Source organism: Eubalaena glacialis, chromosome 6 (genome assembly GCF_028564815.1).
Source record: "Eubalaena glacialis isolate mEubGla1 chromosome 6, mEubGla1.1.hap2.+ XY, whole genome shotgun sequence".
Classification (NCBI taxonomy): Eukaryota; Metazoa; Chordata; class Mammalia; order Artiodactyla; family Balaenidae; genus Eubalaena; species Eubalaena glacialis.
Genome location: NC_083721.1, coordinates 52,373,409 through 52,386,919, shown reverse-complemented (window position 1 = coordinate 52,386,919; position 13,511 = coordinate 52,373,409). Strand labels below are relative to the sequence as shown.

Genomic DNA, 13,511 nt, shown 5'->3' with positions numbered 1-13,511 from the left:
TTCTTTCTTGCTAACTTTTATTTTATTGATTTCAGCAAATTTTTCCAAACTATTGAGGACTTTTGAATTTTAATGCTCAACTACTATAATGACCACATTTACTAATTAATCAAGTTACTTCTCGCCATTCAAATTCTAAAACATAAGTTCTGCCCCTACCTTTTTATCTGAAGTGATAAGTTTAAATGCTTCTGTTACTTGATGGACTGTGGCACCACCACCAACATCAAGAAAGTTGGCTGGAGTCCCTCCATGAAGCTTTATTATATCCATTGTGGCAATTGCCAAACCAGCACCATTTACTATCAAGAAGGGAAAATGATTTGTATAAGCAACAAACAAAGAAAATAAATTAAGCTTAGCCAATCCAACTCAACACAAAAACAGGTGGTACCTAGACAGCCTATATTTCCATCTAGGCCAATGTAGTTGAGATCTGCCTTAGCTGCATCTTTGTCCCTTTCATCTTCCTGGTCCAGTCCTGTAGGTCAAAGATTTTCTTCTGGCGATAAGCTGAATTAGAATCAAAATTGATCTTTGCATCCATACATAGCACAGCTCCATCTGAATCCTCTACCATTGGATTTATTTCTACCATGGTTGCATCATATTTCAGAAAAAGGTTGTAAAGCTTGATCATGTTTTCTGCTGCAGAATCCACAATATTGGCTGGAAATCCCATCTTCTGTGCAAGCCGAACAGCTTGTTCCTTTTTGATGCCTTCTACAATATCAATAGGTTCTTTAACTATGGCCTCAGGAGTCTCAGCAGCAACATCTTCAATGTTGACACCACCTTGAGAACTTCCTATCAATACAGGACCTTGAAATGACCTTTCCATTGTAATAGCAAAGTAGTGTTCTCTCCTGGGATATCTTCGCTCACAAACCAATACTTGATTGCATATTCTGCCCTTTTCTCCTGTTTGCTTGGTAAACAACTTTCTCCCAATCATCTGTGAGGAAACAGCTTTTGCTTCTTCTGGAGAGAAAACTATCTTCACTCCCCCTTTGAGGCCACTTTCAAATGTTCTTTTTCCTCTACCACCAGCTAAAACTTGTGCCTTTATCACAACATCTTTTGAACCTAATTTTTTGGCAATTGCATAAGCCTCATCTGGTGACTTAGCCACGTGTCCTTTGGGAATGGAGACGCCAGCTTCTTGCAACAATTCCATACTCAGGTATTCATGTAGTGAGAGATTCCTTTGTTGTTGCTGCTGTATTTGGAGTCCATGGTTGTTAAATAATCCAGAACTTCCCAGAACCTGGGCGGTGGCCCGCAGCGCCGTCCGGGGCTGGTGGCTCCTAAGGGCGGCGGCAGCCAACAGCCGGCTGTAAAACATGGGGGCCGCCATTTCTGAGTCCGACCCTGGGCGCCGCCCATCAGGAAATTCTTGTCTGAGAATTAGCATAAATAGTGCAGGGGAGCCAAGGTGCTGTTAGACATTTTAAGGACAGTACTATAAATGGTAATTACTAGCTTAAACATGTATTTGTTCCAGTGAAATACAACCCTACATTTACATCTGAGTTTTGGCTGTGAAAGATGACTTTTCTGTAAGCAGGGAGTGGGTTTTTTCCAACACCTGTTAGAAATGTATATCAAATACATTAACTCACGAAGAAAACAGTATCATTCTAAAGCCAAATGAAGTGGTGTTCTATACAGTTCCCATGGAAGAATGATATCCCTTTATCATTTCATCTCACTGTGAGCCTAGTGATAGAAACCAGTGAAGAGAGGAGGCTGATGAATGGAGAAGGTTGAAGAATTGATGTAAATAACCCTTGATTAATTCTTATGTAGAAGATTATTAATAATAATATTTTAGAAAAATTTTTAGGAGAAGTTGTCCTAAGCCAGTGATCATTGCTTTAAAAAGTGATAACCCCCTTTAGAATTTAGTAACAGTATTTTAAAAATACAGTTACTTTGAAGGAGCTAAATCATTTCATGTGATATGTGAATTGAACTCTGAGTTCTTACATGGGATTGCATCGGGGAAAATCATGAACATGTTGCACTTCCTTTTATGGAAAATTGCCAAATGTGTCAATAGATGCCTCCAAATATCAGGCATTCTTAAATCACACTCGTTCTTGCATTAGCCCTGACTTAGTAACTTACAATTTTATCGAATAATATTGTTTTCTTTACTTTGGCTAGCAGGTTCATAACTGACTCTGCAAAGTTTGTCATTATGAGACAAGGAAATAAGACATTTAGAATTTTAGGGAAATACAGTTGAGGTTGAAGTGATTATTTTCCACACAGGTATAAATTTTAAAGCTAGTAAAAGTTTTCAGTGTATGAATTTATAAATAATAAATCTAGGAAAAATATATACTATCATCTGATATTGCAAATTCTGATTACATAGAGAATAAACTAATAGATTTTTATCAATTTCTTAATTTCTACATAGGGTTGTTTGTGAAATCTTTCATTATATTTCTGGGAACATGCCAAGAATATGTAATGTGATGATTTACTTTGGAGACTTTTTATGTGTTTATTATTATTATTTTCTTGGCCTGGAACATCACTCATCTTCTCCTCACCTGATTAATCCCTACTTATTCCTCTAAACTAAGCTCAAGAACTTCTAGAAAAGATGGCATAAAAAATGGTATTCAAAATCTCTATTCCATGAACTCATTGAATTTGCCAAAATGGGAAAAATTAGTGGAGAACCTTCTTTTAACACTGAAATTAGAGCACGGTGTAAACCAAGTGCTGAATAGAAGAATTTCTCCCAGACATAGTGAAGATGGTATCGTGTTGAAGGAATTTTTCCATTGCCAACACATAATTCCCATTTCTGCAAAAACAATTCAGTGTTATGTGAAATAGATGAAGAAAATCCTCTTAATATTTCTAAAATTTGGAGATAAATATTTTAATGGAATGCAGTGGGCAATTCGGTATTTTATGGGCATCTTTGAATCATTCAGTAAGAGTCACTTTTGCTGCAATGAAAGCCATTCTGAGACTACAGGAAGTATAAAGTTACAACAAATGGAAAAGTCTGTGGTTAACTGACTTTTACTCTGACTTACTAATAGAGGAATAGAGGTTTTAATAACCCAGGAATTGGTAAGTTTGTTTCTTAATCAAAACAGAAATATTCTAACCCAGTAAAGTGAGGTCTAAAGTGTTATTTGTAACATCAGAAGGACAGGTATTCCTACCCTAGGAGAGATTTTATCCTCAAATGGCAACATTTTTCAGAAAAATTATGTGCAGGCATAGCAATATCACCTGCAAACAACAGGTACTGCCCCGAATAAATTTCTTCCTGTCATCATGCAAAGAACTCTCTGTAGGAAAGCTCTTAAATAAAGAAGAAAATTTCAGTTAAGTGAAAAAATTTTAATTTCTTCCACATTGGCTAGCACAATAACCAAGAAAATTGACTATACATGGACACAGTGGTTATCTAGAGCAGAGGCCAAGTCAAATAGAAAACCAATGTAATGAATATTTTAAAAATATATATATGAAACCAATAAGTTTTAAATTTCCTCCCCCCAAAATATATATTTCATATAGACTGTTTCACCATTATAATCTCAGAAGTGAGTTGGAGTGAAGGTGGTTGGAACATTCTTCTGTGAAGTATAGATTCAGCTAATGAAGCCCAGAAAAACTGAAAGCCCCTTAGAAAAATCCTTGCATTTATCGTGGGACTAGAGCAAGATTTTCCCTCTCAGGTGGTAGGTTAGAAATGGATGGAGGGAAATATCTAGTCAAGCATCCCTAAGCCAGCCATCTCCTCCATAAAGTGTGGATTCCTCAGCTCCACCGCTCTTTAGGCTGACCCTAAGTTTCTGTGTACAACTATAGGGTGAATTTTAAAAATTATTAAAAAGAAACAGCAGGCCTGCAAAGAGCCACTCTGGCTAAGGATGAGGTGTCCTATAGTAAGTTATGGGATTAACATCATCAGCCACGGACTGGATAGAGGATGGCTGAGACCCAGAGGTATGGCCATGCTCAAAAAGCCATAGTGAATAGTACACAAGGGCCAGAATATAAGAAACTTGGAAGTCACCACTACATCCTAAGAACAAATAAAAAGCTGAATAGACTAAAAAATCAACAACTCTTCTTAGATCCATAAGAGAAGTAAGGTCACAGGGCAAACTGCTGTCCCCAAATTGGAGAGATAGACAGTAATACACAAAGCATCAGAACTTACCTAAGCAGAGCATAAATCTTCATGGGAACCAGCGCCAGGGCAGGAAAACCTGAAATGTAATTGGCTAATTGCTGTAGGCTCAGTAAGGAGTAAATACTACAAGAGGGCCCCGTCATTTGATGTCCCCAATACTTTCATGAATTTACATCCTGGAGCTCTGCCAGGTTCACAGTGAACACTGGAGAAAAACTCCTCGTGCTTCCAGCAGGAAGAGGAAAAAAGGAACCATTCTGAAAAATGCCACAGAATCCTGTTCTTCTTAACAAGGTCTGCCCTCAGGAGAAACTAATTAACTAGAACCTAACTTGCTGGGGTTTTATCAGAGCCCAGCCAACCTGGGGGAAGCAAAATATTTGCATATTGGCAAATTTTATAATGAATTATTTTACAGGATACTGTCAGGAAAGTGAGGAAATAAATACTCTCAAGCAGTATAAGAAACAGTGTAAATTGTTTCACTGTTCTGGGGTTTTTAGGCAATTGAAATCAAACATCTTAAAAATATATACTTTTACAAAGTGTTTAAGTTTTTAGTAACTTGGCCTAATAAAATTATCAGATTCATTGTTTGATAGATACGTCATTATCCTTAGGTTTTAAAACGTAGGTTTTATTATTATTCAGGCATGGTGAGGGCAACAGATCAGGAGACAATTGACATTGGAAATAATAGCTTGTTACTCACAGTCCTCAAGAGGAGGGACATGCCACACCATGCAGAAGTCACAAGGGGAAGCACCAGGGTCTGTCAGGAAATAGAGGGAGTGAGGGGAAAACATGGGCAAGAGACTTTATTGTGGTTTCCATAGGAAGGCAAGACAAGGTAACATTTTAGGTTTAGGATTGGTTTGTTTGAATAATTTCAGCAGGCTATGGCACATATGGAGTGATCAGGGTAGATGAATAGTGGTCCAAAGTATAAAGGCTCAGTAAAAGAGGTAGTTGGGGGTTATGGATTTTGGATTGGTTGGTTTGCATATGAAAGGTACACTTGCAGGTGAGCCCTTTACTGTCTCTAGAAATTGGCCATCCATGGGGCATTCTTTCCTGGATCAGAAGTCACCAGATGTCAAAACATCAGAAAATACAGAAAATAAAAGGCATGATTGATACAACTGACAAGGTTATTAAAAGGCACATATTTCTTGTGATCAAAAAATGAAAAAAAGCAAAAGAAGTGACTAAAACATATTTTGAAATATTAATCAATAGTATAGTTGAAAATCTTATGTTACAGATGCCATTTGCCATATTCTGTCAGCTAAACATTCATTATTCTTTGCCTTAGAGAAAAGATAAATAGAGAAAGTGCTGGGTGAAGTGAGGGGGCAGGGGACTTCTCCTAAATTCTAATTTTTTAAAAGTCTTGAACTTACTGGAATCAAAGAAATTCTAGCTAATATCACCAAACAGGTAATCAAAATTTCTTGTTCAGGGGAGAAAGTGAATATATTAGGAAGTGAGGAAAACATAGATTTTTATGTGGATTTCAGAAAGAATGTTCTGTGCTCTCCTCATACTCTTTCAATATATCTTTGAGTATCTTTAAAGTAGAGCGGTTGTATAAAATTTCAAATATCCAGCAAAGTTGGGTGATCCAAGAGCAGAAAGGACTGGACAAGGTCCATAGAACCCATTTTAAATCTGTGGGATACAAAGACTAGATTTTCTTTGTTGGAATTTTTAAAACAGATGTTTTAAAAGTTTATAATGCATTATTTAAAAATAACTATTGAAAAAATAACAACAAAAGAAATCTAGTCATAGTCACTGTTCTTTTCTTTCTCTCTATGCTGGGCTTTATTTTTTGACTTGTTTTGAATTATTTTAGTATACAATTATGAATAAGACATTCTGATAAGTTACTTTGTGTGAAACTCCATGCTACTTTCACAGAAAGGGGACTATAAGAATTATCATTTATTTTTATGGATTTTTAAAAATGTCAACTTCCACTTTTAAATATGTATGTAAGGAAAAAATTAAAAACAAATTTCAATTCTAAAATCAAGAGAAAAGTTAATAAAAATATAGTCATAGCTTTCAGTTTCAGCTCCAACTTGTAAAGAGCTTAGAAGTCATCATTCCCATTCTTGCAATAAGAAAAATTTGAACAAAATGAATATTAATGACTCTTCCTGGACCTAACAGAAAACTAAGATCATAGGGCAAGCAGCTACCCTAAAATTGGAAACAGGTAACTCAGGGTTGTCACAGCTAAGATTTACCTCCTGTAGCAGAAGCTGCTGGAGCCATGAACTGGTAGAAATACTTCAGTGGTTATTTTGCTGAATTGCTGGAGGCTGAGAGTAGACAAGCTTGAGACTGAAAAACTCCTGAAGACACTTGTCTTGGTGGGGATGGGTGAATCCCACACTTTTCATGACTTTTAACTCAAGCAATGCCACTAGGTTCTCAAGATGAAGAGTAAAGAAAGAACCATTTTTCTGCTCTGGCAGAGGGAGGGGAAGACATACACACAGAAAATTCTTCATTGCAAAGACCTACTCTCTATGGTAAAAAGTGTTAACAGAACTTTATTCTTCTGGAGGAAGGGGAATCTCTATCACTCTGGCCTCCTCTAGCCTTTTTGTCACACCTGAGTAGGTGACTGGATAAATAAACTGTGGCATATCTAGAAAATGGAATATTATTCAGTGCAAGAAAGAAATGAGCTATCAAGCCATGAAAAGACATGGAGGATCCTTAAAAGCATATTATTAAGTGAAAGAAGACAATCTAAGAAGGATACATGCCATTATGATTCCAACTATAAGACATTCTGGAAAAGGCAAAACTAGGAGACAATAAAGAGATTAGTGGTTGCCAGGGTTGGGGGTGGGGAGTGATAAAACAGGCAAGGCACAGAGGATGTTTAAGCCGGTGAAAGTACTCTGTATGACACTATAGTGATAGGTATGTCACTATACAGTTGTCCAAATTTATAAAATGTATAACTCCAAGAGTGAATTCCAAGGTAAACTATGGATGACAGGTGATTATGATCTGTAAATGTAGATTCATCCTTGGTAAATAATATGTAGCATTCTGGTGAGTGATGTTGATCATGGGGGCAGGCTCTGCATGTGTAGGAGCAGGGAGCATGTGGGAAATCTCTGTGCCTTTCTGTTAATTTTGTTGTAAACCTAAAACTGCTCTTAAAAATAGTCTTTAAACATTAAAAAAAATTAAACGTTAATCAATGCAACCTACCATAATAGGCCAAAGAAGAAACATCATAAGATCATATCAATAGATGCAAATAAAAGCATTTGACAAGAATCCAACACTCATTTATGATAAGAGCTCTCAGCAAATAAGGAATAGAATGGAACTTTCTCAACTTAATGAAAAACACCTACAAAAATTGTATAGTTAATTTCCTACCATTAAGGTGAGAAGCTGGATAATTTTCCACTAAGATTGGGAACAAAGATGTATGTCCTCTCTTACCACTCCTAGTCAACATTGTAAAATTGTCTTACAGCTAATGCAATAAGAAAAGCAGAGGAAATAAAAGGTATACAGATTGGGAAGGAAGAAATAAAGCTGTTACTGTTGGCAGATGACATGATTGTCTATAAAGTAAATCTCAAAGAATCAGCAAAAGCTCTTGGAACTAAAAAGTAAGTATAAAAGGTCATAGCAAACATGGTTAATATAGAAAAGTCAATTGCTTTTCTATATAGAATCAATGAACAATTGTAATCTGAAATTTAAAAAAAAATTTAAAAAGCACTAAAAATTAAATACTTAGCTATAAATCTAAGGAAATATGTACAGGATATATATGTGAGAAATTAAAGAACTTTGATGAAAAAATCGAAGAACTAACTGAATAGCGAAACAGTCTGTGTTCATGGGTTGGAAGGTTCAATATTGTTAAGATACCAATTCTTTCCAACTTGATCAGTATATTCAGAGAGATCTCAATCAAAATCTAGTGAGAAATATTCTTGATAAACAGATTCTAAAATTCATAAAGGGATGGCAAAACGTCTAGAATATCTAACGCAATACTGAAGAAGAACAAATTTGGAGGATTACCACTATCCAATTTCAAGACTTACTATAGATCTACAGTAAGCAAGTATCACTAGTGTGATATTAGTGGGGAAAAAAAAAGACACACAGATCAGTAGAACATAATAGAAAGTCCAGAAATAGACCCACATGATGTAATCAACCCATCTTTGACAAAGGAGCGAAGACATTTCAATGGAGAATGGATATTCTTTTAATAAGCCCATGGTGCTGGAAAAATTCAACAACCATACGTTAAGAACCAAAAGACAGAATTTATACCTGTCATAAAAGTTAAGTCAAAATGGACCATAGAACGAAATTTAAAACTATTAAACTTCCAGAAGAAAACTTAGGAGAAAAATCTAGGAGACACAGGTTTTGGTGATGAGTTTTTAAATAAAAACCCCCAAATGATCAATGAAAGATAAAAAGATAATTTAGACTTTATTAAAATTAAAACCTTCTGCTGTGAAGGACTCTGTAAAGTCATTCAAAAACAAGCCACAAACTGGGAGAAAATACTTGCAAATCACATATCTGACACAAGACTTGTATCCAAAATACATAAAGAACATTTTGAACTATATAATTTAAAAAATCCAATTAAAAAACAGTGAAAATATCTGAACAGACATTCATCAAAGAAATATACAAATGGAAAATATGTAATGAAAATATGCTCTAAACAATTTGTCATTAGGCAATTACAAATTAAAACAACAGTGAGATAGCACTACACATCTTTAAAATCTCTAAAATGCGAAATACTGACAATCTGATTTCCTGTGAGATAGTGGGACAACAGGAACTTTCATTCAATGCTCATGGGAATGCAAACTAGCATCCTTACTTTGGAAGACAGTATGGCAGTTTTTTGCAAAGTAAACATAATATTAACATAAAGTACAACAATCACCCTCCTAAGTATTTAAAATTTATGTCTATACAAAAACTTGCACACAAATCTTTATAGCAGCTTTATTCATAATTGCCCAAAACTGGAAACAAGAAAAATGTCCTTCAGTAGGTGAATGGATCAATACACTGTGATACATCCGTGCATTGGACTGTTGTTCAGTGAAAAAAAAGAAATGATCTGTAAAGCCATGAAAAGACATGAATGAATCTTGACTATGTATTGCTAAGTGAAAAAAGTCAGTCTGAAAGGCTCCATACTGTATGATTCCAACTATCACTAAAACTACAGTGATAGTAAAAAGAACATGGTTGCCAGGGGTTCCTGGAGGCTGGAAAAAAGAGATGGATAAGTGAAACAAAGGGGAATTTTTAGAGCATTAAAACTAGTTTGTTTGATACTGTAATAAGAGATATACAATACAATGCCTTTCTTAAAACCCATATAAATTTATAGCACAAAGATTGAACTTTAATGTTTGAACTTTAATTTTTAAAAGAATTATTTAGGTAGTCATGAGCTCTTTGGATGGAATACAGAATGTGACAACAAAGCAATCTAACTCTATTATGAACTTACGAAACAACCTCACTGAAGGGCATGGGGGAAAATTGTGCTGACCTAAGTAATTTTGGAAATGAGCACAGAGTTTGTAACACTAAAGCAGAAGTAATTGTACATAGGTCCTGTACCTTAGTTGTTAAAGTTTATTTCTCACAGAGGGCACAGGTCAACATGTCTGACACTAATATGTATGTATACTGGAATTGAACAATCAAGTAAATAGATGGATGGTGGAGGCCAGGTTTCTTATTGTTGAAATGGGAGTTCACAGGTAAGAAAGGGAAGAAGCTAGAATGATCCATTATAAAGTATTAAAGTTGGAAACATCACTATTAACTCATATTTCACTTAATATAGATATAGATTATTACATATAGAAATTTTAGAGATATGTGCATACACACTAGTATATACACATATAATTCCTTTCTCTGTCATTTGAGAGGGACTGGTAATAATGACACTCAGTAACAATGAACACACCTAATACCCAGGTCTTTGTTTATAATATGATTTTCAATTAAAGAAATGAGCTCCTTGGAGAAATGGCTGATTCTGGGACTGGGACAGAAATACACAAGATGAACCTGAAGTACCTTTCAGTGCCAGAAAGTAAGGAAACTTAAAATAAAAACAAAAAAGCACTATGACGTGGATATATCAAAGAGATACAGTAAGTAAACAGAAATCAACTGAAAGTGTTCCCAATGGCCAAATCTACAATAGTTTGAACAAAAAAAATAGACATAGTAATACTGGATTATAAGCCAAAGTACAAAATAAAGTTAAGAGTCCATATTGATATAAATAAATGATTGAATAAATAAATGGGTAAAATACAAATCTATGCAAAACAATTCCAAATAATTTATGTAGATACTCTACCTTCAGGAAGGTAGAGCATAAATCCCCATTTCTTAAGTATGGGCTGTGCATAGTAATTTCCTTCCAAAGGGTAAAATACAGAGGGAAGGAAAAGAAGTAACTTCACAGTGGAGAACTCTGCTAAACACTACCGCAGCCATGTGGTTAAGGTCAGCATCAACAGTGATAAGTCACATTGATAGCATATACCCTTGACACGATATGATGAAAATAGAACTTTCCCTCTGTGCTCTCCTCCCTCAAAACACATAATCCAAATCTAATTATGAGAAAACTATCAGATAAATCCCAGTTAAGGGACAGCCACAAAATACCTGAACAGCAATCCTCAAAACTGACAGAGTTATCCAAAATAAGAGAATTCTAAGAAATTGTTACAGCCAAGAGTAGTCTAAGGGGACATGACGATTAAGTGCAATGTCATATCCTGGATGGGATTCTGAAGTAGAAAAAAGGAAATTCTATAAAAAACAAAGATACCTTAATAAAATATGGACTTTACTCACTCATGATTAATCAGTAACAGTTCATTAATTATAACAAATGTACCATACTAAGGTAAGATGTTAATAATAGGGAAACTTGGGTATATTACTATCTTCACTTTTTTAAAAAAAATCTGAGACTGTTATAAAATAAAATGCTTTTTGAAAAAATATATAATTGTGGAGAATTTGCATTATTTCATTAAAAATCAAATCATTGATTTGATAAATAAAATGGCCTAACTATACCGAAACACTTCCTTTGTAAAGAATTTACCTTTTAAGCTCATTTAACTTTAATTTCCTTTCCTAGTGCAGTAATGCACTGGGGACAGAGAATAGTTTGATGATTATCTTTGTATTTGCAGTCAATCTTCCAGCTTTGAGCTCCAAAAAAACAACCACAGTATGCAACCATTTCTTTAAACGTTCTGTTTATCATCAGCATGGCTAACAGAGCAAAGCAAGAGACGTGGGACTTTGTTCTTCTTTGACCAAGCAGAGACATTAGAAGAAAAACTAGATCTTTAAGAAACCAAAGAATAGTCAAATTACTAGAGTTATTACTTTCTTTTTATTTATTTAGTTATTATTTATTTTATTTATTTTTGGCTACATCGGGTCTTAGTTGTGTGGCAGTCAGGCTTCTTTCTAGTTGTGGGGTGCAGGCTTAGTTGCCCCACAGCATGTGGGATCTTAGTTCCCTGACCAGGGATCAAACCCACATCTCCTGCACTGTAAGGGGGATTCTTTACCACTGGACTACCAGGGAAGTCCTGAGTTACTACTTTCTATTTTCTGTAGAATTTTTTTTTCCCTGAATGTTCATTAAACTTCAGGATCTGCCTGATTATACTGATTGCAACCCATGAACCAGTTGCTAAATAAAAGACAGATTCCTGACACTGATATTGAATGATATCCACCATGAAGAACAAAATATATTTGCATACTAACATAAAGTCTTATAATTAAAGTCTTACAAAATGTTATAATTAAGATTGTGTGACAGTGAGGATGGAGCAAAACACTGTTTTTTTAAAATAGTTAATTATCAATCTAAAGTCAAGTTTAAATGTGAAGGTGGAAGCCAGGGACGAGAGGTACACTAAAACAGAAAAGGTTAGTAGGGTTGGTAGTAGACAGATTTTATGTGGACAATCTATTAAAATATCTTTTATTTCTTCTTTGTTAATCAGTCACAATATGATTTGAACATAGGGATGCAAATAATAGGGATACTATTCATAGTTAATAAATCCAAAATTGCTGATTGCTTTTATTGGTGGTAAAATAACTACGGAAATCAGAATAACTCAGTTTGGATTAAATTCACAATATTGGCTTTCTTTGTTGACTAGAGCAAATGATGGAATATTTTTATACCACAGTTATCCTAGAGGTTAAAAAATGAATTATATCCTTTCTCACTACTTCTACCTTACTGGTACCAGAGAAGCCTTTTATTGAAAGGTCTATTACTATTAGTTACATTATTATTGTTTTTTCTAATGCAACACATATTAAACTCTGATATGAGTAGTAAGTAACAATTAAATAGTTCATCTTTCAAACACTTGGATTATCTTCCCCTTACAATTTTTACACCATATCTGTACATATTACATGGATGTTAATTGATGTTAATGGAGCATATCCTTTAGGAATAAAGTTGGTCTGTCTTCATTAATAATGTTAGATAATTGCTTGAAAAGCACTAAAAAATCAAGGAAAGCACTGTTTTTCTTCAATCTAGAAAAAATTTTAAATTATACTTTCTGCATAAATATTAAAAGATACAAAACACTGGACAGGGTGAGTTAGGGCCAAGTCTTCTGAAGATTGATTATATGAAATTTAGTTTCTCATATCCTATTAGAATGAGTATATCAGTCTAGGTAGCACTTCCTTTTGAGGGGAAAACAATTAGCCTGATAGATATCAGAAATGTGATGACTCAGCGTGTAGGTTGGTGGGAAATTATGAAGATATCTTATTATCAACAGTGCATTGTTTGGTTGACCTAAAAGCCACATAATTTTATAACTTTGCATTACTAATGTCCAAATAAGAACCATTTACAAGCTATGACTCATCCCAGCTGCAGCTCACAGAATTAACATACCTCTGCATTTGACTTTAGTCTGTGTACTTAAGTATAATCTCTCTCACATTCCTAGCTGGGTCTCTACTGATACTTCCTTTTAAACATCCCCATGTTTCCCCATTCGGTTCACATTAATATTATCATAGAAGCGTAGTACTGCTGGAGAGACAGTACCATCCTTAGGTCTGGGCAAAAGAGGCCCTTATCCTGCGCCCTGCATTATTGAGAGTCCTGCTTTGGCTTTTCCCTGAATGTCCCCCTCCCAACGGTGTGAAGGGAACAAACACACTGAGAGTTTGTTTCCCCTATCCTAGATTATGTTTT

General features: G+C 34.9%; 1 protein-coding gene across 1 annotated transcript; it reads right to left on the bottom strand.

Moving 5' to 3' along the window:
- Nucleotides 1-242: 242 nt before the first annotated feature.
- LOC133093281 (succinate--CoA ligase [ADP-forming] subunit beta, mitochondrial-like) lies at nucleotides 243-1,357 on the bottom strand. Its single transcript, XM_061193043.1, has 2 exons — nucleotides 395-1,357; nucleotides 243-302 (listed from the first exon to the last, which is right to left on the bottom strand). Exon 1 carries the CDS (start codon nucleotides 1,355-1,357, stop codon nucleotides 416-418), a length of 942 nt encoding a protein of 313 aa, XP_061049026.1. The 3' UTR covers nucleotides 243-302; nucleotides 395-415.
- Nucleotides 1,358-13,511: the final 12,154 nt, after the last annotated feature.